This window comes from Rhagoletis zephyria, unplaced genomic scaffold (assembly GCF_001687245.7).
Source record: "Rhagoletis zephyria isolate East Lansing unplaced genomic scaffold, Rhagoletis_zephyria_1.1 Rzeph_scaffold_00209, whole genome shotgun sequence".
NCBI classification, from domain to species: Eukaryota; Metazoa; Arthropoda; class Insecta; order Diptera; family Tephritidae; genus Rhagoletis; species Rhagoletis zephyria.
Window position 1 is genome coordinate 128,697 of NW_016157293.1, and position 26,518 is coordinate 155,214.

Consider the following 26,518-nt stretch of genomic DNA (forward strand, 5'->3'; position numbering starts at 1 on the left):
TTTGTTTTTAATTTTTAAATAAAACTTTGTTTGTTTAAGAAATCCGTTTTTTATTTCAGCGGAAAGAAGTCGCGACTTTTAACGGAGCACAGCTCTACTTTGGAGGAAGAAAGAATTAATAGCGTCATTGCAAGTGAAGCATGGGTTGAAAAGGAACCAGAAATTAAGATTGTTTGCAAAATTACTTCCATTGGCACCAAACCTGGTACTGCGCCCATTCGTCAAACATTGTTACGACATTTGAAGCCGAACGAGGTAAATTCAAATGATACTTCAACCTGTCCGCGGTCATCGATTAGTGATGTAGATGGTGATGAAATGAGCAGCAATCCAACACCAAATACATTAAAAAAAGGTAATTTGAATTTTCAACGTGAGCGCAGGTTTTCACCAACACGAAACAGTACATGTTCGTCGGTTAAAAATGCCAGAACTACTAAAAGTTTAGAAGATTCTGATTGCATTAAAATGCAGTTACATAATAAATTTAAAAAATACTTGGAAGCGTCACGTAAAATAAAACCGAGCATTTGCATTGTTCAAGCACTACATAATCCAGATCCCAGACAGTACTCACAACCTAAACCTAATTGCCGATCTAAAGAAGATGTTAAGGAAACTTTCGATGAGAAAATAATGTTGAATACTAAAGCAGTAAAACAATCAAAAACATCAAACAAACGAAGCCTTGCTGAACACCAGCAAAATTTGGAGGAAAGCGATAAGGTTGTTGAAATAAATGATAAAAAACGAATGCAGTTGAAGCGACGTGAGTTAACGTTGCTCTCAAGACAAAAGAAGAAAGAGCGCTTGCGAAAATTGTTAGCGTTAGCTACGCCTTGGCATAAAATTAAGAATCATCGTCAGCTTCGAAACCGTAAAATTTTACTGGTAAAAACTATAAGATCAACTCAGAACACAAGTAGGAAATCGAAGACTGACAAAGTCAACCCAGTGGAATTGGACAGTATAGTTTCATCGTCCAAAAGTGAAATTTCCAATACAAGAACTTCAAAATTTAGAAAGGAAAACCATCAGGAGCATAAAAACAAATACAAGCTAGCTCAAAAAGGAATCATCACATCTAGAAGCACACCGTCACCACTCGATACATCCACAAAACAGCAAAACCTTAGAACTTCAAATACGGGGTTTTCAGCGCCGGTGCGAAAAATTCAAACGACATCCGCAGAGCAACGAGGCAATCAAAGCAAAAACTCTAATTTTGAGGTTTCGGTGCTTTCCCCTTTAGTTTTGTCAGAAAACACGCGAACAATCACAAAAACAGGCACTCAAGGATCCAACCTAGAATGTGAAACTGTTGTTGTATCATCAACAACCAACAGTTATGATGAGGCAACATTACTCAAATTAAATAACAGGCCTAGTCACGTATCTCGCGAACTAAATTCAACTCAACTCGATGCCCCTTGTGTTATTACAACCAAAGATAGTAGTACCCAAAGTACCAGGCCAGTGGGTATACATTTTTTAAGTGCTCCAAACAAGCAAATTCAGAATCCTATAAAAGCTGTAAACGGCAATGTTGATTATATCTACTATGAAATGGATGTGTTAATTGTTATTCAAGAAAAATTGGTGAGCTTCTGGAAATATTTTAAGCTCCTTAATGTTTTAGCTGGATCACAGGATTGTAATAAATGTTCTTATCGCATAAACAGCGAAGATTCAAATCTAGCTACGCATCTTTCTACAAGTGGATCAGCACCCCAATGGTTGTCGTTAGGAGAGTGTCGGCGCCTTATTGTCGGTGAGTTTAATAAAAAGAACGTGATTATGATTAGTATGGTGGAAGAAATTTATTTTTCAGCATACACAGAATTTAGAATTATTCCTCAACTTTCAACTCAGTCAGCCGGACTAAAAAAATATTTGGCGCTTACACTTTTGCTAAGTGTTTGGCCAAGCTTTTCTTCCAATTTGTGGTGTGCGTGTGTTATAAAATAAATGAAGGGACAAATGGCTTTATGAGAAATAAACTCGGAGGTTTGCCATTGCCTGTCGAGGAGCAAGCGCTGCACTATGGTCCAAAAACAAAAAGTCACGCCTAAAATTATTTACATATAACCTTAGTTAGTTAGTTAATCTTCCGGGTGTACTAGAACAAGAGAAACCGCGACCTAAAAGATCTTTTGTGTCTCTTTAAAGGAGTCCCTAATCCAATGTGGCCAAGATTCCTTCGGCTTCCTTAATGAATCCTAAAATAAATCAATCTTTGTCTGGCCAAAGCCGGACAGTGACAGAGAATATGCTCCGAAGTTTCACAGCCTCGGCATTCCTACTCTGTGATCGCACCTATTCGGTGCAAGTGGGATCGCAATTGGTTGTGACCAGTCAGATACCCAGAGAGTAGCCTCATGTCATTTCTATTTGGGAGGACAATGTCGTTTCTGTTAAAAGGGTAGCCGAAGAAGAGCCTGGCCTGTCAAGGGCCCCCCACCGCTCCCCAGCACTTACTGCGTTCCGAGTGTACCCACTCAGTAATTATGGCTCTCGAAGAGGACCAACTGAGACCACAGAATGGTTCAGGTCCCGAAAATGCAGTTACCGATCCTTCAATTCCGCAATGGCCTGCTACCCAGCACAGTGTAACCGTGTTTTTAGCTGCCAAAACTTGTAGCGTGTCAACGCAGTCTCCAACCAACTTTGATTTGATAGTCCTGTTTGAAAGGGCCCTGATGGCTGCTTGGCTATCTGAAGAGATAACTAAAAAAGCGCCCTTTAAACCGTTTTCAAGGTTTAATTTTGCGCAGTTTAAGATAGCGACTATTTCAGCCTGAAACAATGTGGGCAATTTGCCGATGGGAATTGCAAGTTTGGTGCTAGGTCCAAAGATGCATGCACCCGATCTGTCCGCCATCCTTGAACCGTCTTCGCGATCGGGGATTATCACTTGCAATTTTCTGCCAAAGCAGACCTACTTAGTCATGGAATAAGAGATTCCGCATATTTCCAGCCCTGGTATCTTCCCAAGAATACCTGCATGAAGCTTCTTTTCGAAGAAGCCGTCGTTAGATAGTCGAAGTTGCAGCTCCCTCGTGGCTGCTGTTTCCTGGATAAAAATATGGAGAGGAGTTCATTCCAGGAGCGACTCTAGAGCCGCAGTTGAACACGTTCTTATAGATCCAGTGACGGATAGACATGCCAAACTTTGCAATTTCTTAAGGCGAAGTATGGCAGTTTTTTGCATTGTCTTCTGCCACCACGCTATGGATGCATAGGACACATTCGGACGGACGATCATACGGTAGAGCCACTCAGTTAGCGTTGAGCTCAAGCCCCATTTCCTACCAGAAAGTCTTCTGCAGGCCCACATGGCCCGTGTGGCTTTAGCAACCGTTCTGTCAAGATGGGAGCTCCAATTAGCTTATTATTCTCTTATCTAACGATATTCCTAGATATTTGACCTCATCGGTGTATTCAAGCACTGTCCCTCCAAGAGTGACCGAAACAAGATTCGGTTTACACCTTGTAAACGGTACCAGAACTGCCTTCCGTGGATTTATGCTGAGGCCCTCATTGGCACACCAGTTTGAGAGTACGCGAAGAGCTGCGCATGTATCGTCAGAGACAGTACTACCGAATCTTCCCCTAACTGTAATTGCAAGGTCATCTGCGTATCCGACAACATCGCACAGTGGTTCGGATCGCAAATCTAGCTGGACGAAACTATTTAAACAAATACTCGTTGATGGATCTTTACACCACTTCTTACGTAGGGGATTTTTGAGTCGCTGATTACGAATCTGAAGTCACTTATCAAAAATTCAAAATGGCGGATCCAATATGGCGGACGAAAATTAAAAAAAATCGGTAGATTTCTATGAAACTGGACTGGGTATCTGGGGGTTTTCTGGGTCGCTGATTACATATCCAAAGTCATTTACCAAAAATTCAAAATGGCGGATCCAATATGGCGAACGAAAATTTAAAAAAATCGGTAGATTTCTATGTAACTGGGTATCTGGGGATTTTCTGGGTTGCTGATTACGAATCTAAAGTCATTTACTTAATTTACTTTATTTACTTCGGAACGAGCATTTTCATCAGATATTTCTTTCAATTTACTAATCACATAATCACGGACACCTTGTTGTCTTTTAGAAGTTTCAGCAACACCAAATGTCAAACAACTCACTTCTTAAGATTTTATTTACCATGACTAAAATTTAAGATCACAGCAAGAAGCACAAATAAATTTCAGAAAAAATTTTATAACAGCGCTTAAAGATTTGCATGCCTGTTGTATAATTTTTTTAATTTCAGAAAGCAGAAAATTCGCGAGGTACTATTTTTTTAACTCTTACATAACCAAAGGTTTTATAACTCCAAGTATTTTTCTGATTTAACACATAACAATAAATTTGCTTATACCAATGTGGACATAAATTGCGTTATGACCCCTGAATCTATAGCGGAATAAGTGTAATTTTTTGTTTATAAAGTCAATTTGCAATTATGCAAATATTTGTGAGTGCAATTAGCAATCTTTTAAGTTAAATTTCAGCTTTTANTTAAGTTAAATTTCAGCTTTTAAAATAGAGTTCTGAAATAGGCGGCGTTGACTTACCTTTTCATATGTTAATACTTTAATAAATGCAATTTCTATTTGAATGTATTGTCAGGAATATATTCCAAGTAACACTAAGTATTTTAAAAACAAACAAAAAATGACTTTCGTCCAGCTAGATCTGCTATCCGAACCACTGTGCATCGTAACCACACCCATGTAATCTGATTAAGAGGTCATCCACAACAAGTGACCAAAGCAAGGGAGAAAGGACCCCTCCCTGTGGGCAGCCTCTCACGGCTTCAATCTTCACTTGAGTATTGCCCAAGGACGATGTAATTTCACGCTCACGAAGTATAGCGTCGATTCAACCAACAGTAGTAGGGTCTAAGCCTATTTGCCCTTGAGATAGATCCATAGGCAGTATTATCGAAAGCCCCCTCGATGTCCAAGAAGGTACACAGAGCGATCTCCTTTGCCTCGAAGGCACTTTTGATCCTACTAACCAAATACTGTAGGGCCGAATCCGTTGATTTCTCTTTAACATGCGCGAATTGTGTGTGATGTAAGGGAGTGAAAGTGTTAAGTCTCTCCCTAATATGGAGGTATAAGAGTCTCTCTAAAGTTTTGAGAGTGAAGGAAGTTAGGCTAATAGATCTGTATGATTTAGCTAAGTCAAGGGGCCTGTTGCCCGATTTCGGAATAAATAAAACGGACACCTTCCTCCAAGCATACGGTATGTATTCCCAGCAATAACTTGCCCTAAATATACAGATCAGGGGATCAATTATATCCTCAATACTTCTGGGAAGATCCCACCACCACCCGCTGCTTTGAAAGGTTCAAAAGACTCTACCGCCCACCGTACCTTGTCCCTGTCAAAGATGGAGCCAGATCTGCTTTGACTTCTCACTCTAGGGAACCTGTGTTCCGAGAAGGCAGGGGTCATCAGATCATGCTCCACCAAGGAACCTGGGAAATGCACTTGAAGTAGGTGATTTAAGAGTCTCCCTGTTATTATTTGTAAAGGTGCCATCTTGCCTCCTTAGGAGGCCTATCTCATTGGAAGACTCCTTTGATAAAATTTTATGCAGACGCGAGGCTTCAGGCAACGTTTCTATTGTCGCCTCCACATTTCTCACAATGTCACAATGTCGCGTCGCCAATGAATCCCTCTTCGAGCGCCAAATAATTTTGTTATAGTTAGTGAGACAGGCCTTACAGTCCTCCCACTGATGTTTCTTGTTAGCCCTGTTGAAAAGCTTCCTGACAGTTTTGCGCTTGGCATCCAGTTCCCCGTTCCACCAGGGAACCTTACATTTCATCAAGGTGGAACAAGTAACTGTACTGTGATGGAAGGATTCCAAAAGAACTATGTTAAGCAGATCCGCTGCGACCTCCATCTCGTAGATTGAGCCAATGGTGGTTAGCAACGAGTCTGCCCTAAGGTTTTGAAAAAGGCCCAGTCAGTTTTGCTGGGCTGGAAAGTCAAGCCTCAGAGCTCAGATCGCCCTGGGATCTCAAAGACTATGTGTTGATGATCCGAGAGCGAGGCTTCTTCCGAGACTTGCCAATTCCAAATATAATCGGAAATATATCTGCTGCAGAGAGTGAAATCTAGTACGCCAATTACAAATACAATCAGAAATTTATCTGCTGCAGAGAGTGAGATCTAGTACCTCCTCCCTGATGGCAGTAATAAATGTAGGTTTGCAACCTCTGTTCGCAAAATCTATGTTATTTTGTAAAAGATATTCTAAAAGGTACCCTTTCGTTGATATCGGAGCTGCCCCACACCGTGTGGTGGGCATTCGCATCGCAACCAATAATATACTGGCGATTTGTACGTCGACAGAATTTGACGAACTGCTGCACCTCCAATGGTGGTATAGTGGGAACGTCACCAGGAAAGTACGCGGATGCGGGGAAAATTTCCTGCACACCACTCACTGTCGACACCTCGACTATAGCCGCTGAAAGGTCCCTGGAAATAAAAGGAGTAATAGGTGTGTTATTGAGGTTGTCGTTAATCAAAATGGCGGCGCGGGGAGTAACCCCAATCCGGTCGTAGATTAACCTAACTGAACTACCCAGTCCTCTTACTTGGCTTCCGCTAAACCAAGGTTCTTGCAGCAGATCTATTGCGAATTTGCGTTCTTTGGCTAACCTATCAATTGTGGCCGATGCCCCCTTGGCATGATGTAGGTTAGCCTGTAGGTGCTCATTGCTTCCGCTGAAGCGACGCTTTAACGATACACTCCTTTTTGTCTCGTCGGGACCCCTTTTCCTTGGCATCACCGGTCCGTGTTGGTCGCACGGTAGTGGCGTTTTTTACTGGCTTGGAAGCCACGTCTTATTGTCGCCCAATGTCGGCATTGAACGTGGGCTGTCGAGTCACACTTGAGGCCATGGATCCAGTCCCTTTTGACGCAACAGGTAGCAAAATTGCTTGCCTGTTGCTTGGCAGTGATTTGGATCCTTGTCCCGAAGGTGTCTTACCAGCACAGGTGTCCGTCTGCGGAATTGATTCGGGAGCTTTGACCCCGGCTGCTCCCTCTGCGGTAATGGCCGTGTGCCAGCTGTCATCATGCGGGTTCAGCTGGGCAACAGCTTCTCTAGCCTCCTTCGCAGGCTCTGTGACCTCCACCTCTTTCGGTTGCTGCTCTTTAGCTCACAACAGCAATTTAACATGCCCATATCTTTAGGCGATCCTACCTTTAGCCGCAGTAAGCTTTACCGTCGAATCGTGATCAATTACGATGACCAAGTGCAGAAACTTCTCCTGCACCTGTCTTCGTGAAACCTCCCAGCACGCCGTTGAGAGATCGTTCTGGACTGCAATGGTGGCCAGAACCTTTTCGTTTGCTGCTGTGAGCGAAGTAGCCCCGAATGACATGTGTCCGAGGGAAACTATCCTGAACGAGAGAAATATCAAGACCACTTTTGGCCTTGATATGCTCGGCGTGATAAGAAGCCACTCAGCTCGAGGGACGCATCTCTCGAACTCCGGCTTTAAATCAGTGCCCGATCACTCAATCACGACATCTATTATGGATTCTTGGAGCTGCGCCAGTTCCTCAGATCCAAGTGGTTTGTAGACGTGGTCAACGGGAATAAAGCCCAGTTCGACACTACTCGCCACCTTACTGTAGGCAGCTTTCATTGGCCCCATATGAGCCTGTCGAGGCTTTGTGGACAGCGTCAAGAGGGGATTGATCCTCGGAGCGCATCCGTTTCAGCTTCCCATCAGAAGTTGAGATATTCTTGGCTATTTGTAGAGCCTCCTCCCTAGACTTGCCACGGTCTAGAGCTCGCTTAAAAACTCTCCATTCTCGAGAGTTGAAGAGTACGAAGCCAGAAGTAGGGTTTAGAGTTACTCCTTGCACCAATGTGCCGACTTCGGTTAGCCCTGAGGCAGCAGAGCATACACTGACGTCGTCGAGGATAACAGTGCTCTTAGTCTCTGAGTCCGAAGAAACTTCGGTGACCAGACTTCCAGCAGCTGAGTTCGACAAAGGTCCGGCTACTAATTCCGGAGCTCCTGTTAGACAGGCGGAGTTAGGAAGTTCAGTGGCTTCCGAAGACACCTCTGAGCCTCCATTTGCGTGCCCAATGGCTCCGCCGGAGGTAGCGATAGGCGGCCCACTGGCCACTGACCTAGCCGGACTGACCTCAGCCGTGCAGGCTTGGTCCGGAAGTGATGGTATTGGAGCTCCATCTGGCTCATTATTTGGATTTTTATTTTTTTGTTTTAGCATGTGGTTCCCACGAGTAACCGGGAAATGGCAAGAGTACACCGCAGTAATCCCGATCCCACGGCAAGTCTGGTTGAAACTGGAGGACGACCGGTATCCAGAGTCCACATACTAGGAACCAGGCACCCCCCTGGCCATGCATCCTTCGGCATATGCTGTTCCACCTTGGAGTTGGGGTAATTTATGGGAAAGAGAGACAGCTCAGAAGGCGATCCGAGCAATGGTGGAGACCAGTCAGACCCATCACCCTGACTGTCCTCTAATATCAGCCTCTCCTCCCCGAGAGTTTTCTTTTCTCCGCCCGACTACCACTAGCCAGCACTATAGCCAGAGACATGACCGTAGCTATAGCCTGTTTCCAGCCGCCCCCGCTTGGAGAGTGTAGCCGCACTTCCGGCAGTGCATGCGGACGGAAGACATGCCAAAAGGAGTGACGACCGTCCATACACCTGTCGGCTGACGGCTTTACATATAGCCCCTTATTATGAGTTGCATTCGATCTTTGACTGTAGTCGAAAGTGCTGATCGAACGAATTTTCATTTGGTATTATGACGCTCATTCGATGAAGAATAGCGCTATTGTGAATTTCGCTCGTTTAGGTTGTTCACAACAGTATATTTTCCCCGCGGAGAAACTTTGTTTACAAATCGAGCAAACTAAATAGTGTTCTTATACATATGCACGTATGTATATTTGTGCAAATTAAAATGAAATAAAAAAGAAAGCGAGTTTATAAAAACGTGGTAAAAATTAGTGCAACGGAGTTCTGGGTACAACAATTTGTCAGAGGATGAGAGCTTAGAAAACTGGCCAGGAGCAGAAAACGTTTGAGAGAGTCTTTCGAATATATTTTGACATACAATATATTTAAGAAATTTTGTGATCCAAATCTATTTAAAATATATTAAAACTGTAAACAGCTCTTATGATTTTGTTCTCAGAGATCGTGCCAACAGAGTATTGGGATTTTCTTTCATAAGTAAAACCAGCCTTTGGAGCTTGTGTTTAGTATGCACGACGTTAGAACTGCATAAAATTAATAAAAATTGTTTAAAGTTAGTGTCTAGCCGCCAAAAAGTAAGAATACAAATGCAAAATAATAGATTTTTCACAATTTTCTAACACTTCGCTACACCAACGAAAGCAAAATTCTGTTCGACAGAAAATTCGATACTCAACGAAAATTTCGACACGCTTTGCATAGCTCATAATACGAATTTCATTTTCGATCTTCGACAGCCAGCGTATATTAAAATCGATATTTTGGAGGCATCGAATGAATTAAAAATATATATAAGAGAATGCAACAATCGGAACTTCGATAAGTGTTTAAGTATTAACTCACGGTGAGATGTATTTATTCACACCTCCCAGTTATACCAATAAATTCATAAAAATTAAATAAGATATCAGATGCTTTATAATCTAAAAACTATATATAATGCTTTGTTTTCATTATGTCAAAATTACTGACATCAAATACTGCCTCAACTAACAGCTATTCATTTGGGTCAAATGCGTATTCGTTACATCATAAAAACTGAAGAAATGTAGATATCGCAGTGCATGTCAAAGACTGTTGTCAAATTTTGATGTCAGGTGATCGACATTTAGATGATTGTGAAATTTTTATTTGAGAAAAAATACTTTTTATTCGTATTTATTTTGGAGCGATATGGGTAATTAATCACATTAATGCAAGTTCAACTGAATCTCTTTTTTGATTTGAGTTATAATTTTTACAAACAAACTTTTAAATATTCGGTAAATTTTTTTTTTGAAAATTCGAAAAATTTCGAACTAAATAGTTTTCGTATCGAATAATCGAATGGTTTGGCAATGTTCGAAACTCGGAAAAAATTGAATTTCAACCCCCATTACCCATCCCTAAAATAATATACATTTCATTATATTAGCTAACCAAGCCCAACCGGAATTGCTTTATTGGCATTTTAGGCTTTAGCATATCCAATTGGTGATGAAATACGGAATAAAAACTTGAAAATTTAGTTTTGAGGTCTTCTGGAAAACCATTATAGTTTACATTTGAATACCGTGCATTGAAATACATATTTTACGATTGTCACTCCAAGACAGATTTTTGAAAAGATGACCGTTGTTTGTTTATTAATTTAATAGATGTATTTTAAATAACTTTACAGAGTTTATAAGATAGCGTTTTCTTGTGACCAATTGTGTCAAAAACTGACTTCTCAGAAAACTAACAATGAATGGATGAATACAAAGTAAAGTCAACCAGATGAATACTCGAAATAGCGATGGCAGTCATAATAGGGATGGCAGCTGCTAGTGATGGCACTAATGATGTGGATGACAGCTCGGCCTCTCCTGACAGAAACTCAGTGGGGTCATTTATTCTGCATCGCTATCGCCGTCAGAGTAACAGTCGTCGTAAATTTTTGGGAATAGAGCACACCAGGGTTTCACTTTGTCTGGTGTGGCGATGGTGCTGTAACGTCGCTGTGTACGCTGACTTCCGTCGACATCCTCGATGACATACCGGTCGTAGCGTAAAACTTTCTTCACCATGTACGGGCCCTTGTATTTAGGCTGCAGCTTCCTTGACTCGCCTGTACTTGTGGGTGGAGCTTCAAGAAGCACCAAATCTCCTTTATAAGGAACAGGTTTGCGATGTTTAGCATTGAATCTAGTTTTCCATTTCTGGCGAGCTTCTTCAATATTTTACACGGCCTCGCTGCGTCGACCATTCATATGCAAATCCTCATTGTCGTTAAGTGCCGCCAAGAGCTTATTTCCACTCAAATCACGTAGTGGGAAATCGTAAAGATCCATTGGAGCGACCTTCGTTTTAGCGTTGATCTTTGTATTCATTGTCCACTGAAGCATGCGGACATGGGTATCCCAATCTTTAGAATCATTCGTAGATGGTTTCAAGGACGCCAACTCGGCTTGGTTAACGCCTTCCGCTAAGCCATTTGAGCGAGGAGTGCGCACTGCTACCTTCACGTGTTGGATGTTAAGAGACTCAGAAAATGTTTCGAACGCTGATGAGGTAGATGCTGACCCTCGATCGGTAACAATTCGTTGCGATAGTCCAAAGTAAAGCGTTAACTGATCGACGACTGGCTTCGTTTTTTTTTGACCTGGTGGGAACTATGATGCAGTATCTTGTGAGAGCATCGACAATCACCAGAACGTATTCGTAACCACGACGGCTTTTCGGGAACGGCCCCAGGTGATCAAGGTGCAGTGTATGGAACGGTATGGGCGGAGTGTCCATCCCATACAATTCACATTGCCTCCGTAATGGTTGTCGGTGATACCAACACTCTAAGCAAGATCCGATATAGCCCTTCACAAAGTTTCTCAAACTTGAAAACCAGAAATGTTGCAGTTAATGGTTCCCTCCAATCCGGGATGTCCTACACCGTCATGACAGAACCTGACAACTCCCCATCGCATCCCTTTTGGCACGACCAGAAGTAACCGCCCGTTTTCACTCTTCCAGAACAGTCGGTGATCCTTCAGTGCATACTCAGCGACGATTTGGTTTTTTGTCAATGTTATTGTGGCTTGTTAACATTTTATTTTTAATATTTTTATTGAGCTTTGTACCACGATTGTTTATTAGGAAAAATTGAAAAAGCAACAAAGTCTAAGCGGTAGAAGTTATAGCCCTATTCCTACTCCTCATCAGACTTCTTTTTTCTAGACTTCAGCAGGGATCGAACCTGCGTATTCGATGTTCAAAGTCAGAAGCGTTAACCACTGAGCTATGTGCATCCCGTAAACTCTTGTTGCTAATTCATCTTCCTTATTCAGCCAACTACTATCAAGTGCAGCTGATTTGCCACTATTTAAACTCGACAGCGTGGTTGTTATTGTCAATTCTATACATCCATTTGCTTATTTGCTTTTTTGAATAGTTTCAGGCAGGCTCTTCCTAAACTACGATTTTGTTCCGTTGATCTGAATGAATTGAGCCTTGCAGCAGATACACTATGTTTTTAAGTTTCTCATCTTGCCTCTGCATCGTTCCCAATCACATATGATATCGACAACACCTTACATGCAACATCCTCTACGATCGGTGTTCCCTCGACTAGCGCACGACTGATTGCGTCGACATGGGCCATTGACACCCCAGCTCGGTGCATAATCGCAAAATCATATTCTAAAAGCTTTAGAAACCACCGCGCCACTCTGGGCATCATAGGATAGGAGTGACAGTCAGTGACGATAGTGAACCTCTTACCCAATAGGAACATCGTAAACCGTTCGCACGCTTCAACCACCGCCAAAACCTCCAATTCATACGGATGATAGTTCCCTTCTTTCGGCGTACACGCTCGACTAAAATAGGCAACCCGTTTTAACCCGTTCCCAGGTTCCTCTGCAGAAGAATAGCAGCAATTCCCATGCTGGACGCATCTGTATAAATTTCACGGTTTTTAGCTACGTCGTATATTGTGAGCACTGGCGCCTCACTAATAGCCTTTATCAAATGCTTAAAAGCTTTTTCACATTCTGTACCCCAATCAAATTCTGCGCCCTTCTTCGTAAGTTGCGTCAGCAGTTTAGCAGTCAATGCGTACCCAGGTACAAACTTACGGAAAAATCCGGTTAAACCTAAAAAACGTCTAACTTCCAGCTGAGTACTCGGCTTTGGACACCTGCACCTACCTCATGCCCTAAGAGGTAACCTGACTTCTCATAAACGTAAATTTCGAAGTTCTCAAAGTTAACCCCTCGTCACGAATAATTTTCAAAAACTCATCGAAATAGTACAAATTTCTACGTTATGTGTCGCTATTATTACCTCATCTACGTAGCTCACAACAAATTTACTTAACGAGGCGACTAATTGCGTCCTCATACGCTGGAAAGTGCACGGAGCGTTACGTAACCCAAATGGCATTCTATTAAATTCAAAATGTCCATTGTGAGTTACAAACGCTGCCAACGGTTTAGCCTCCTCACTCAACTCGATTTGATAATAACCCGATATAAGATCTAAAGGGGTGGAAAACCTTTTCCCCGAAAGCGTAGCTAACACTCCATCCACTGTAGGCATCAACCATGGTTACTTTTCTGTAACAGCGTTGAGCTCGCGGAAGTCAACACATAACCTCTCTTCTCCGTTCTGTTTGCGCACCAACAGAATGGGTGATGCGTACAGTGAATCCGACTTTCGTATTATTCCCAATTGTAGCAGCTCATTAACTATCTCCTCCACAATGCGTTGCTGCAATTGGTTTACCGGAAGTGACCTTTATTTCCATTTTAAATCGCTTTGATTTACCTAACTCAGGAAGCCTTTCCCCAAAACAATATGCGTACAAATTAATGAAATCAACAAGACCCTCTTGGACGCTTAGCGGTAGATTATTTCCAATGTCCAGCGCTTCGTCACCAATCCTCTTTATCTTACACGAATTACCCTCAATGATAACCTTGCCTTTAGACAACAATTCGATTCTTACAAATGCTTCGTATGCCATTGCTGCATCTTCCACGACTAACATTTGAACGAATCTGGTCACTTCATCAATCCTAATTTTTGTTATTAACTTTTCACGACAAACGGTTTCCCCACCCGAAATTCCAAACAACTTTTCCTCGCAAGCAGCAAAACTTTCCCCAATTCGTAGTGCAATTGACGGTTTGATCAACGACCTACAACTGCCAGAATCAATAAGCGCATTACACTGTATTTCTTTCTTGCCTATTAAAGTGATACCTTTACAAATCTCTTTGCACACACTTCGCGTAGAAACTTTGTTCACTAGTGTGTTAGCTTCCTCTACTTCACCCTCAGACTTATTGCTAATTTGATTTGTTCTTTCACGTTGCTTAAATTCAGTTATTTTACGTGGCTTACTGCAATTCCTCGAAATGTGCCCCCTTTCTTTGTATATTGAAGCAAATAGGACCAGTTGCGTTACGTTTTACATCATTCATGTTGCTATTTTGCGCCATTGGCCTTCCAACTTTCTTTAAAAATTCATTTTGTTTACATTGACTCGCATTGTTCGCGTGTATATTAATCAACGACTGCAACAAATCAGCACATTTCGAGAAATGCATTGCGCTCAACGTTTTGTGCAATCCCTCATCATTCAACCCATTTATTACATACCAAATTATCGCACAATCTTCAATGAACTCTCTTCGCCCCATCGCTAATAACTTTGTAGTAAAATTCAACAACACTCCCCCCTTTAACCATCTTAGTATTCATCAACCGAATGTGCACATCAGCTGAATTTTTAAAGTAAGGGAAATCGGTTAAAAACTGACCTACAAATTCACTCAATGTTTTAAACACTGGCTGCGCATCTGCCCACTGTTTAGAAACACCTTTAAGTTTACTGAGGACAGCGAAAGTGAGCAGGGTATCCTCCCAATTATACAAATTCCTCAGCTGCTCAATTCTTTCTATAAACAGAATTAACGAGTATGCACTGTCCCATGGATAAAACTCTGGCAATACTGCTGCTACTTCACCAGGTGTGTATCTTGCTCTCACGTACATTGTCTCTTGCAACGACACTGGATGAACGCTTGTTGTGAAATCATTCGGCTGCGACCCGAACACTTTCCCCTGCATGGGTTCTACATTGCTCGGTGATGATGACGTGACATTCATTTGAGTTGTCTGCTGCTGCGTATAAAGTGAAACGTTCGCTTGCGTCGGTGAGAACGTTGGCCACTGCGTTTGCGTCGACGACGGCACACATATTTGCGTTGGAATCGGCTGTGAACCATAAGGTGTATTGTTTAGCCAAGGCGTTGTAGAGAATTGAAACGTTGGCCATTGCGTTTGTGTCGACGACGGTGCACATATTTGCGTTGAAATCAGCTGTGAACCATAAGCTGTATTGTTTATCCAAGGCGTTGTAGAGAATGGAAACGTTGGCGGCGCCTGCGGCAACGTCATAGAATTCAACTGTCCATACAATGGTGCGGCAAGTAATATACTTGACAGCGACTGCGTGTCTGCTTGCTGTATCTTTGACTGCTTATACGATAAAGTATTGTGCAACGACAAACTGCTCTGTCTAAAACTACTTTGCATGCCCATCGTGGTCACCAGAGCGTTCGTCATCGATGAACGAAGAGTCTGCAGCTGTGCCGTCAATAGCTCTACGGCGCCACTCAGGCAACTCACCTGTTCCTCCAACTGCTTCCTGACTTCCGAATCGTTACTCGTTGATGCATCGCTCCTCTCTTGACCAGCACCTTCGCTGGGGGCAGCTCCTAGCGTCGTCATTACTTCCTCAATATTTTGGCTTACCACCTCCTCGTCCAGCTGCTGTAATCTGCTAATTAGCTCCGCCTTGTTTCCGCTCGTCTTTTGCTCCAACTTTTTCAGCACACTTTTAAGCTGCATTACTGTGAGGTCGTTTAGGTTCATGACCACTTCTGATAACACTGTGGAACAAATTCAGGTTAGCAAAAGTTCTTCTGTTCTGAGAGTGAGGGGTGAAAATAGAGGCTAAATTAGAAGACCCGTATCGCGGCGTTTGTTTATGTTAGTTCGATTTTTTTTTTAATCGACCTTCGAACTTTGCAGTCAAATGCCGATTTTCAGCATATTGTTTATATGGTTTTTGGCTATAACTCGTCGACTAATTGATATTTTTTCAATCTGTTAAAGCCAAATTATTGCTAGAGACCTGTGCAACAATTAAAATTAAAAAAAAAAGTGATTTAGAAAATTTTTGTAGTGCTTATGAAGCAAAATGTTGGAAATTTTTTTTTCATGCTTTTTGAACATATTTTCCACAAAACTAAGTATTTTTTGCTTTCTGTTTGATCTATAATATGCTTCTCAGTTTCTTCAATAAATTTCATTTGAAAAGAAAACAATCATAATACAGCGCTTGCGTTTTTCAGCTTAATATTAATTTACTTCTCATTTCTTATGCACCAATTTTTTCAGTGTTGGTTTTGAAGAAACATTGAAAAAGAAATTATAAAAATATGGAAAAAAATATAATTTTTAAATGTAAGTTATGAAAAGTTATAAGTAAAAAAATTAAATAAATTAAATTAATGATTTGGCCAGTTGCCGTTTAGCAGGCGGCTGTGGATCAACATCACTGCTCTCTCTAATATCTTGGTCATCATCATCATCATCAGAAAGGTCGATAATTTCGTCCAACAGATATTCTGGAATTACATCTTTGTCTTCCCCTTCTTCCTCTTTTTCCTCGTCTTCCTCTTCTTCAAAGGTGTTTTTATACCACCAACAAATTTCAGCGAGTATTGCATCCGGAGATTTCTTTCCTCTGTACCTGAAACGAAAATAGTTTTCAATAGTTAACATGTTTAAATTGTGCACTTTGACAAAGATATTAGAAAAATCTAGGAATTCAAAATATGCACACTCTATAGTTACCTTATTTCAAATGGAAGCGCAGTTTGGTGATAACGTTCGCCTTGCTCATCAGATTCAGTTGGCAACTGTTGAGCGAGTTGATCAAGATGCTGATGCAAGAGATGAATTTTGTACGACATATTAACCCCAATTTCATAGAAACCTGCCAACATGTTTGCAACAGATTGCCTGAAGTTGTCTTTGCGTTCTTTCCCCAAAAGTCCTTTAATGACTGCTTTCAATGCGAGCCATGCATTTAATTCTCGGTCTGTCAGAACTTGGTCAAAATCTTGACGACTCATTAGTTTCCGTATGTCGGGACCATTAACAACCCCTTCCTGAATTTTGGCGTTACTTAGTCTTGGGAAAATGTCATTTAAGCGGTTGAATACTGCTGGTCTTTTTGCGATATATTTCAAAAAATTTTTAGCAATGCCAAGTTTAATGTGGAGCAACGGCAACAAAATTTTCATTTCAGGAACAAGACTTTCGTGTAGCCTATTGTCTTTAGGCCATTTCCGTCCAATGCGACTATTCCAGTTATGCTGTTTGTACTGCTTTCTTCTTTTAATACCTTCTCCGTATCGTGAATCCCAATCGCTCAATCAACACGGATATTTTGGACGGCCAGATGCTGTTAAGCCTGTAATCAATGAAACTATTTTGAGGTCGCAGCAAATGCGCCACTGGTGTTCGTTATATTTGACTACTTCCAGAATGTGTTTCAAATTATCGAAATTTTCACTAGTGTCAGTGCTATACGCAATTGGAACAGAAGGCATTCTATTCGTCTTGTGCAAAAGCACAACTTTTAAGCTGATTAGTGAACTATCGATGAATAAACGCCAATCATCTTTTTTATAGGTTAACCCTATCGTCTCCATTAACTTTTCGATATCGTTGCAATAAGCGAAATTTTTTGCATTATTCACATTGAAGAACTTTTCTAACTCTTTTTGGCATTTTCGATATGCTGTTACTTTGGTACCATCGCCAGCAAATTATTTCCTTTCAAAAATGAAGCCAGTTGTTCTGATTTTTTCTGAGTCAAACACAAAATTGCAACAATTGCATCCAATTGCTTTTGTGTGACTAGGATTGGATCCTTTGATGTTTCATAGGATGTACCTTCACCAGGGTCGTATTCTGAGAAGAAATGCATGTATATAGCAGCGGCGGTTGTAGTACTGATACTGNAGAAATGCATGGATACAGCAGCGGCGGTTGTAGTACTGATATCTGTTTGAAGATCAATACTTCGGTATGTTGGTACTGCAACGAATTCTGAGTACGGTAATGGTAATTGGATACTTGGCACTGTTTTATTCTTTGCTTTCCTTCTATTCAAAGTTTTATGGTAGTTGATACATCCATAGCAATTTTCTTGTTGATCCGGGCTGTTGTCTAACCACATCATTGGTATACCAAAAGGCATAGCCTTCTTCTTTTCACTTTTCCATTGCATAACACTTGAATAGCAATTATAATAATAGATTGGCGCTTACACATATGTTAGTGTTTGGACGAGCTTCTCCTCCGATTTGTGCTGTGCGCCTTGATGTTGTCACACAAAGCGGAGGGACCTACAGTTTTACGTCGACTCCGAACGGCGATTGTATTTTTATGAGAAGCTTTTTTCATGGCAGAAATACACTCGGAGGTTTGCCATTGCCTGCCGAGGGACGACCGCTGTTAAGAAAAANGAATAGCAATTAAAGGAAGCTTTTTTAGGGGCATAGTTTACGTCAGTGATAAACTCTTGCGAGAAATATTGTTTATAGGCTTCCAAAAAACAATCACTCGCATTGCCACATTTTTCATCGCTTGCTATGAAACGTCCACAAACATTACAAAAATGGTCCATTTTACATTTTGGTTCCGACATTTTTAATACAATATATATTATACAATGTTGTTTTTGTTATTTNGCTGCAACTAACTTTAAAGTCGACTTTATTTTGACTATGACTACGGGCCATTGTTTATAGGCTTCCCAAAAACAATCACTCGCATTGCCACATTTTTCACCGCTTGCTATGAAACGTCCACAAACATTACAAAAATGGTCCATTTTACATTTTGGTTCCGACATTTTTAATACAATATATATTATACAATGTTGTTTTTGTTATTTTTATGAAACCGTTGCAACTAACTTAAATCACTCACAAAATGAAATAAGTTCCAAAAAAATAATAGCGAATTTTATCACGACCGAGCGAAAATAAAAAGACGTCAGCTTCGGCTGAGTTTCGAGTCTTAACTGAATATTTATTTTTGATATTAGTTCGCTTGTACGAAATAAATAAAAATCGCTACCTGTGCGGTGGTTGGAAACAAAAAAGAGGAAGACGAGGAAAAAGGGGAAGGGGAAGAAATTTGTTGCATTTGACTGCAAAGTTCGAAGGTCGATAAAAAAAAAATTCGAACTAACATAAACAAACGCCGCGATACGGGTCTTCTAATTTAGCCTCTATTTTCACCCCTNCTGTTCGCGCTTATTTGTACTAATTTGTATAGTACCAGTTTTCTCGCATTGGTTCTCGCAATAAGCGTCAGTCGGCTCGGCTCGGCAACAAGCGGCCACTCTGTTCGCGCCCTCAGAATCGATCTAACTTTTACTAACCTGAATTTGTTCCACAGTGTAATCTGTCACTCCAAGACAGATTTTTGACAAGATGACCGTTGTTTGTTTATTAATTTAATAGACGTATTTTAAATAACTTTACAGAGTTTATAAGATAGCGTTTACTTGTGACCAATTGTGGCAAAAACTGACTTCTCAGAAAACTAACAATGAATGGATGAATACAAAGTAAAGTCAACAAGACGAATACTCGAAATAGCGATGAATACTCGAAATAGCGATGACAGTCATAATAGAGATGGCAGCAGTGGGGATGACACGATTGTTCTTGAATACTTGACAGATTTCCCAAAATCCTTTCAGTTCGTATCAGTGGATTGTTAAATAAACACTCAAGATGACCAAATTATAGTACAATTAACTTTATTGTACAACAAACACTTTACAATGCTTGTTAGGCCCTCCACCTAAGTCTGATCGTCCCAATTGCTGTTCCAAACGCTGCAAGCCGTTCCAAGTGGACCATATTTATCTTGTTTCTAGTTTTCAGCCGTTTGACAACCTTATACGTCCTTCCCAGTTACGCCGTGGCTTAGAGGTGAAGCCTTACTTCCGCTGCGGCTTGTACAACAACACCAAATCGACTTCCAGGAAACCCTCTCGGCTCGATGCATTGCAGGACAGTGCTTCTGCCATGTCTCTTCTCATGGGCACCCTTTTCGCTGCATTTATGCCGATTCCTCTGTCCATGCAAAAAAGCAACAATAGAATCTCTTCGTAATCCTATCGAGGGTTTTCTTGATTACCAGGTGCTTCCCTTTTGCACCTCTGTGGAACTGGCTAAGAATGTCCGGAACTCTTACCTTCGGAACAACCACTAGATTCCGGAAGCATCGGCCACCTTCGCTCTTCCATATCCGATGCACGCAACTAGTTGCCAAATTGAAACTGCCCCATTGTGCCCAGCATGCCTTTGCAATTGGACTCTCCGCTGACACTTCCTTCCTGGTCGGTCGCTTCCTCAGCTCCAATCCTCGCATCACTACTGCTAAATCCAGATCCTCCCGCTGAAACTTCCGTAGTTGTTCAACTTCATTGACCGGATATGTAGCCTCAACCTGGGCCACGACCTTTTCCTGGATACTTCGATGCGCGCGCACTGCTTTCACAGCCACCGGCGGAACTATTTTCAAATGTAATGTCCTCACACCGATTATAACGTTTCTTGACACTTTGAAATTGATGTCTGTAAATCAGCGCGTTATATTGAACGTATCATGTTTTATTTTTAAAATTAAAAATAATTTGCCAGTATATCTAACTTTTGAGATAGCTATGTAGCCGATGTACAGCCATATCAGCTTAGAAATAATAATGATTTTAGGAGATCACCTTTAATGACAAATGCGGCACAGAATAATTTATTTTATAAAGGAACTAACTTTTTTAATTCCTAACCATTAGAAATTAAAACTGAATCGAATATTTATATATTTAAAAGAAACGTGATTGAATTTGTTAAAGAAAATTATAATTAAGACCCGAAATGTAATTGTAAATTCTTACTCTTATGTTGTAAAATAGCGAAATTGCTAAATAAATAAATACTACTACTACATCTCCATTGGAACGTAGTTCATTGGCTCTCTTCCTGCCGGAACCACTGCCTGTTGAGCGTGTATCTGGCCTGCTATGACCACTTCCTTGTGATGACTTATTTTTTTCACTGAGTTGGGGGAACCGTCACGTTTTTTCTTTATGGCTGAACCTCTTCTTTCTCCGGTCGAAACAACTCCATCTCCATCACTGCCAACCTCTGCCCAACTAACTGCTTCCGTTTTTGGTGGAATCTTCGGGGCTGCCTCTAAGAGCAATCGTAGGCTGCAGTACTGGCTATCGTACGCAACCCTAAGTGGCACTTTCCTGTCGCGATATGTCTTCTTGAGGTTGCTAAATTTCTCTTTTCCAACTCCTGTTTGAGTTCCTAGATCTTTAGGCCCTAAATTTTTGCCATTATAAAATTTTCCCCAATCGGATTTATTTAACAATCCCAAATCTGATACCAATTGTTACGATTACCCTTGAATACGGATTTCTCAAAATCCTCTGCGTTCGTATCACTGGATTGTTAAATAAACACTCAAGATGACCAAATTACAGTACAGTTAACTTTATTGTGCAACAAACACTTTACAATACTTGTTTAGGCAATAACAATAATTAACAATACTTGTTAAGACAGTTACAACACTTTACAAAACTTGCCAACATAATTGATCTCTGCTTTACAACAGAACTTGTAGCTTGCTGATTCGCAACTGAGCTTCGTGTGCGCGGTCGCAGCGCCCTTATATACTTGCGCTTTCACTGATGGCAACTCTAGAACGTTCTGCCATATATCGCACATCCTCATTCTCTTGCTGTTCGCAGTATTCCTCCACTTAACGTTTCTTGCTGTCGAATATTCTACGTCTTTCATCGAGCATTCTGCCATTTTCTTGTCGTTCGCTTCGCGCTGCCGTAGTATTCGCCACAATGTGAAAAGATGTGTATTTTTGAAAAACTGGACTTTTTTGTGAGGAGGTAAAAAATAAAACTCAGATTTTGGTTACTATTTTAAGAGATAACTAAAGTGCACGTCTTTTTTGCACCTGGGGCCAACAAATTTTTTCTTTTAAACTAGAATCCAATACCTCTAGAGATTCCTTAGATAATACTAGAACCCTTTTCAAATCATTTAATACTTTTTGGGTGAAAGGTTTTGGCTTTGTATATGCTATTCCTTCCAAATCACTGTCACTGCTTACTTTCTTAAAGATTTCTTCCAATGATGGGTCACGGATGGAAGAAAATGTTAGAATACGTACTTCCTCTGAATACGTTTACAAAAAGTTTGGGGTACCGCGGCTTCCAAGAAAAATCTTCTTATAAATTCTCTTAGATATCTTCAAAATCTTTTAAATGTATAATCCCCATAAATGTAAGAAAATACATTTGGTTCAGTGAGAAAACTTCCAAGCGATGAAGGCATTAAAATAACAATTTATATATAGAAGCGTTCCGATGAGACTTCAAAATGCGTCCTGAGAAGTATTGATTACAGCCAATACAGGACAAAATTCGCCAAGTGTACCATGAAATATTTTATGTCAGCGTTTTGGTTTTTTGTCGATTTTAAGAGTTTAAACATGCAAATCTCAGTCCTTTTTCTTATAATCCAAAATTATCTTAAAATTCGTATTTCATGTCACACTTGTGAAACAGTATCAAAAATTGCTGACCTATTAGAACTTTTTCCGTGCTTTTTGGTGGAAACTATAATTTATTTTCTAAGCTTTCCAAGGATAAATAATTTGTATTCTTCTTATTTGGCACTACAACCGTTTGTCGGTTTGGGCCGAGACCAACCAACTTCGCCAGTTGCCTCTCTCCTTTGCAAGTCCGGCACCTGGTACTTCCATTATGTTCGTGGGTGCCCTTGCTTTCGTTGTCCACCCATGGATGCGGAGTCGAAGGATCTTTTCACCTGAGCGTCGTCATCCATGCGTACAACACGTCCAACCCAGAATCGCTGTTGTTGTTGTTGTAACCGCATACAGATTCCCCAAAGGGTTTTTGGGAGTATTGCTGGAGTTACAGTGCTTGACCAGATATAAGTCTGGGTCGTTCCGGTTACGTAGACCCGACTGTCGTGGGAACGCACGCAATCGTTGTATTTTTATGCGCTTAACTATGCCTATGTCGTTTAAACGCTCGTACAATTCGTCATTCCATCTTGTTCGGTACTCGTCGCACACGCGAACGGGGCCATAGATCTTGCGTAGAATAGTTCTCTCGAAAGCGCCAAAACCTTCTTATCTTTGTTAGACATCGTCCAGGTTTCAGCGCCTTATAAAAGGGTGTGGCATGATGAGAGATTTGTAGAGCGTCATTTTTTTCGCGAGAGAGGGTTCTCCTTTTCAATTGCCTACCGAGCCCAAAGTACCTGTTGGCCATGATACAATAAAACAAGGTTAGATAATTGTTGGCAGCCGCGGTTTGACACTCCCTTACAAAAGGTTGCATTTACGAAGGACAGAGAAAGGAGAAGAATGCAATCCCTTGTTGCGAAAATGGTAGTAGAAAAGTACGCAAAGTAGGCAGTTAGTAGTGAAACTCCTTTTGTAAATTCTAATGTATTGGCAGGAAATCTGACATTTTAAATGAAATATTGAACGAAATATTAATATATCTACGTGAATTACGTAATTTATGTGCTATTTAGCTGTATAAAAACTGCAAAAGGACTCAAAATTAAAATAAAACTACTATGAGATTTATGTAAACATCCAATTTAAAAACAATTTATGTTTTCATCAGTTAAATGTGCTTCATATGCATAAACATATTGCACAAAAGCTTATACTTCTATTTCCCAGCAAAGCTACACTTTTTCCAAGTAAATTTGCAAAGAAGCAACACGGTGCCACTGCTAAGGGAGCGGTGCGAGAGAGACAACTGTCAGTTTATCGAACCTTGTATTATTGAATCATGCCTGTTGGCAAGAGTTATTCTTCGCTTTATCTCCAGACGGACATTATTGGTGGTGTTTATGCTGGATCCTAAGTAAACAAAGTTCTTCACAAAGTTACGACTGCCAGACCGACTGTGCCCCAATGCACGAAGACTTTTTATGTGTTGCCAGGAGGTACTTTGTCGTGTCCTCGTTCACCGCTAGACCAACCTCGTTAGCTGCTTTTTCTAAGCTGCAAAATGCAGCGTTGACATTTTTCGGTTTCAGGCCAACGGTTTCAATATCATCTGTAGAGTCTGACGGATTGTTCGGTTTCGGTTTGCCGATTAATCGGCAATATTTTCATATTCGGTTCAATGCTCGGCCGAAACTTTGTGCTGTCTAGTTTTTTTTGAACATGTATTATCATTATTGTGAATAATCTGTTTGAAAAAAATGCAACTTTTTCTTAAAATCAGCTGTCAGCTGAGAACTTAGAAATTTGAAATTGTGATTAAGAAATACATATACATACAAAAGAGTACTTAGAGGTGCTGATATTTTTCTATATTGGAATTCTAGCTCCCTAGAGTTACTTAAAGCAGTTGCTGAAAATTATCTTTCTGCTCCACCGTGGGCGTACGCAGAGCACAATTTGGGGGCTGACTGATTTGAAGCGAACCCTACAAAAGAGTTGAAATTGTATGAAGTTTATTATAAACCTATTGAAGAGTTAAAGTAAAAATTTGTTAATTAAATTAATTGCATACAAATTTTAAAATGCGACTTTGCCTTTACACCAAATTCTTCAATATTTTTTATTTTTAAAATAGCCTTCAAAGATCTTCCACAAATCGATCAATGGTTTCAGTGATGATTTCATTTTTTGTTTTTTCTAACAAAACTTGTGTGAACGCTAAGCATACATAAACCTAAATTACAGTACAAACTTAGTAGAAAATATGAAAAGAAAATAATTATTTTACCGTTTAATCAATTCCTTTTTTAAGTAAATGAGCGATGTGATTAAGTGAAATACATTCAGTTTTCTGTTACAATTTATTTAGTCTGTTCCAATACCAGTCCGGTTTACAGAATTTAGTCAGAATTTACAGGAAGTCCTTCCTATACACAAAAAACCTGTACCTGGGAATACTTTTGAGAGAGTAACTGATAAACTCTTCCTAGTCAGAAGAGTGTCAAACGATTAGCTTTGTAGTATTTGTAAAAAAACAGAACGTAGCGAAAGCAAAGAATCTTACATTTGTTAAAAAAATAGAAATAAACAAGCAAATATTTGAATATATAAGCAATTATTCTTAACTAGCAAATGCCTGGCTTGCTTCGCGACGCCTTATAAGAACTTTTGCGTTGACCAATTCAAAAATAGTGTTGCTATGCAAAAACGGTTTGTAATGTAAAAATGATTAGTTTAGATTGAAAGGACTGAAGAGCAGAACCTTGCTTACTTATAGGCCCAGAATAATAGCGCTGAAATAACATTTGGGTTAAGTACTAATCTCCTTCGATGTTATGAGCTCTTATTTCCACCCGTGAGATGGCTGCAAGGTTTGCCGAGAGTGCGGAATCTTCTTCTATAATCTTTTTATTCCCTACGTTACGTCCGAGGTCACTCTCTATGTACCAGTTAAATTCCCATGAAAATTCATTCAGTAGTTCCGGAGATTAGTGACAAATAATCTACAGCAGAACTGCTCACTCCATAAGCACTTGTAGAACGTTTGGTTTGTCTCCAAACCAAATTTGACAAGGGATGACGGAAAATCGTTCCACATTACATCACACTCCTACCCTGTCGGAAACACCAACAACGAAAATGAGAATACTTGTAGAACATTTGCTTTTGTTTTGCCCTGAAGTATAGGCACATACAAGGCACATAAATACAGGTAGAAGCCAAAATGACGTTGCTCTCATGAGAACCAAACCTTTAAACTTCAACTTGTTTTTCTTTTATTTCCTATATTTCGTTACGCTTTGAATGTCATATCGTTGTTTTTTTTTGAANTTAAAAACATAAAACAACATACAAATTAACAAATTTTAACTAAAGAAAAATAAATAAATAGAAACAAAACTTCAAATTTACTCAAAAACGTCAACCAGCGAAATGTAATTTTTTATTTTTCCTTACACACGCTCATTTTTATTTTTACTCTCCCGAAAACTTTGACTTTTGTAGGTTTGATGTCAATTTGGATTCTACCTGTTTTTATTGTACCATGGGCACATATACAAATTTACACTTTAAATATAAAAAAATTGTTCTCGCCGTCCCGTATGCCCTGGTATATAAACACAATTCATATGAAAGAGCCTGAGTTTCATATGGAAGGGCAAAGCAAACGCCCTCCCATATGAAGCTCAGACACTCTAGTAAAATGTACAAATTTACACAAACAAATATAGAATCAAGGCACAGTGAACAGGTAGTATCAGTAGAGCAGATGATTTGATTTTGTTTCAAAGTATTTGGTCTCGAAAATGTCAAATATTTTAAATTTATTCTCAGAAAAATTCTAAATCGTTAAAATCTATTTGCATGTGAAACCTTTACCATACAAAACAAGCGATTAAATAGCAGCTTTTGGAACGTTCGCCCAACTAAGCAACACAACCGCTGCTTACTGGGCGTTGCAAAGGATGGATCAATACTTCGAGAAGCAAACGAATTGACTAAGAAAGAAAGTAGCAACAGTTTTTATTTTTTTCCAATTTCAATTATTTATGTTTTTTTTTTGTATTTCACATGGCACGCTTTGATTT

The 26,518-nt window shown here is 40.2% G+C and overlaps 2 protein-coding genes across 3 annotated transcripts in view; one reads left to right on the top strand and one right to left on the bottom strand.

Moving 5' to 3' along the window:
- LOC108358120 (uncharacterized) overlaps positions 1-26,518 on the top strand; it is a 310,350-nt gene that overhangs the window by 99,498 nt on the left and 184,334 nt on the right. For both annotated transcript variants that reach the window (XM_017609286.1, XM_017609287.1), the window contains one exon: positions 60-1,771. In XM_017609286.1, the coding sequence (XP_017464775.1) occupies positions 60-1,771 (1,712 nt within the window). The remainder of the gene's footprint in view (positions 1-59; positions 1,772-26,518) is intronic.
- LOC108358121 (uncharacterized) lies at positions 14,231-19,459 on the bottom strand. The gene is made up of 2 exons (XM_017609288.1): positions 19,279-19,459; positions 14,231-15,703 (listed from the first exon to the last, which is right to left on the bottom strand). The coding sequence occupies exon 2, from the start codon at positions 15,684-15,686 to the stop codon at positions 14,427-14,429; it is 1,260 nt and encodes a 419-aa protein (XP_017464777.1). The 5' UTR covers positions 15,687-15,703; positions 19,279-19,459; the 3' UTR covers positions 14,231-14,426.

Excerpts from the sequence above, each read along its gene's own strand:
- LOC108358121 (XM_017609288.1), bottom strand. The coding sequence starts at position 15,686 with ATGAACCTAAACGACCTCACAGTAATGCAGCTTAAAAGTGTGCTGAAA.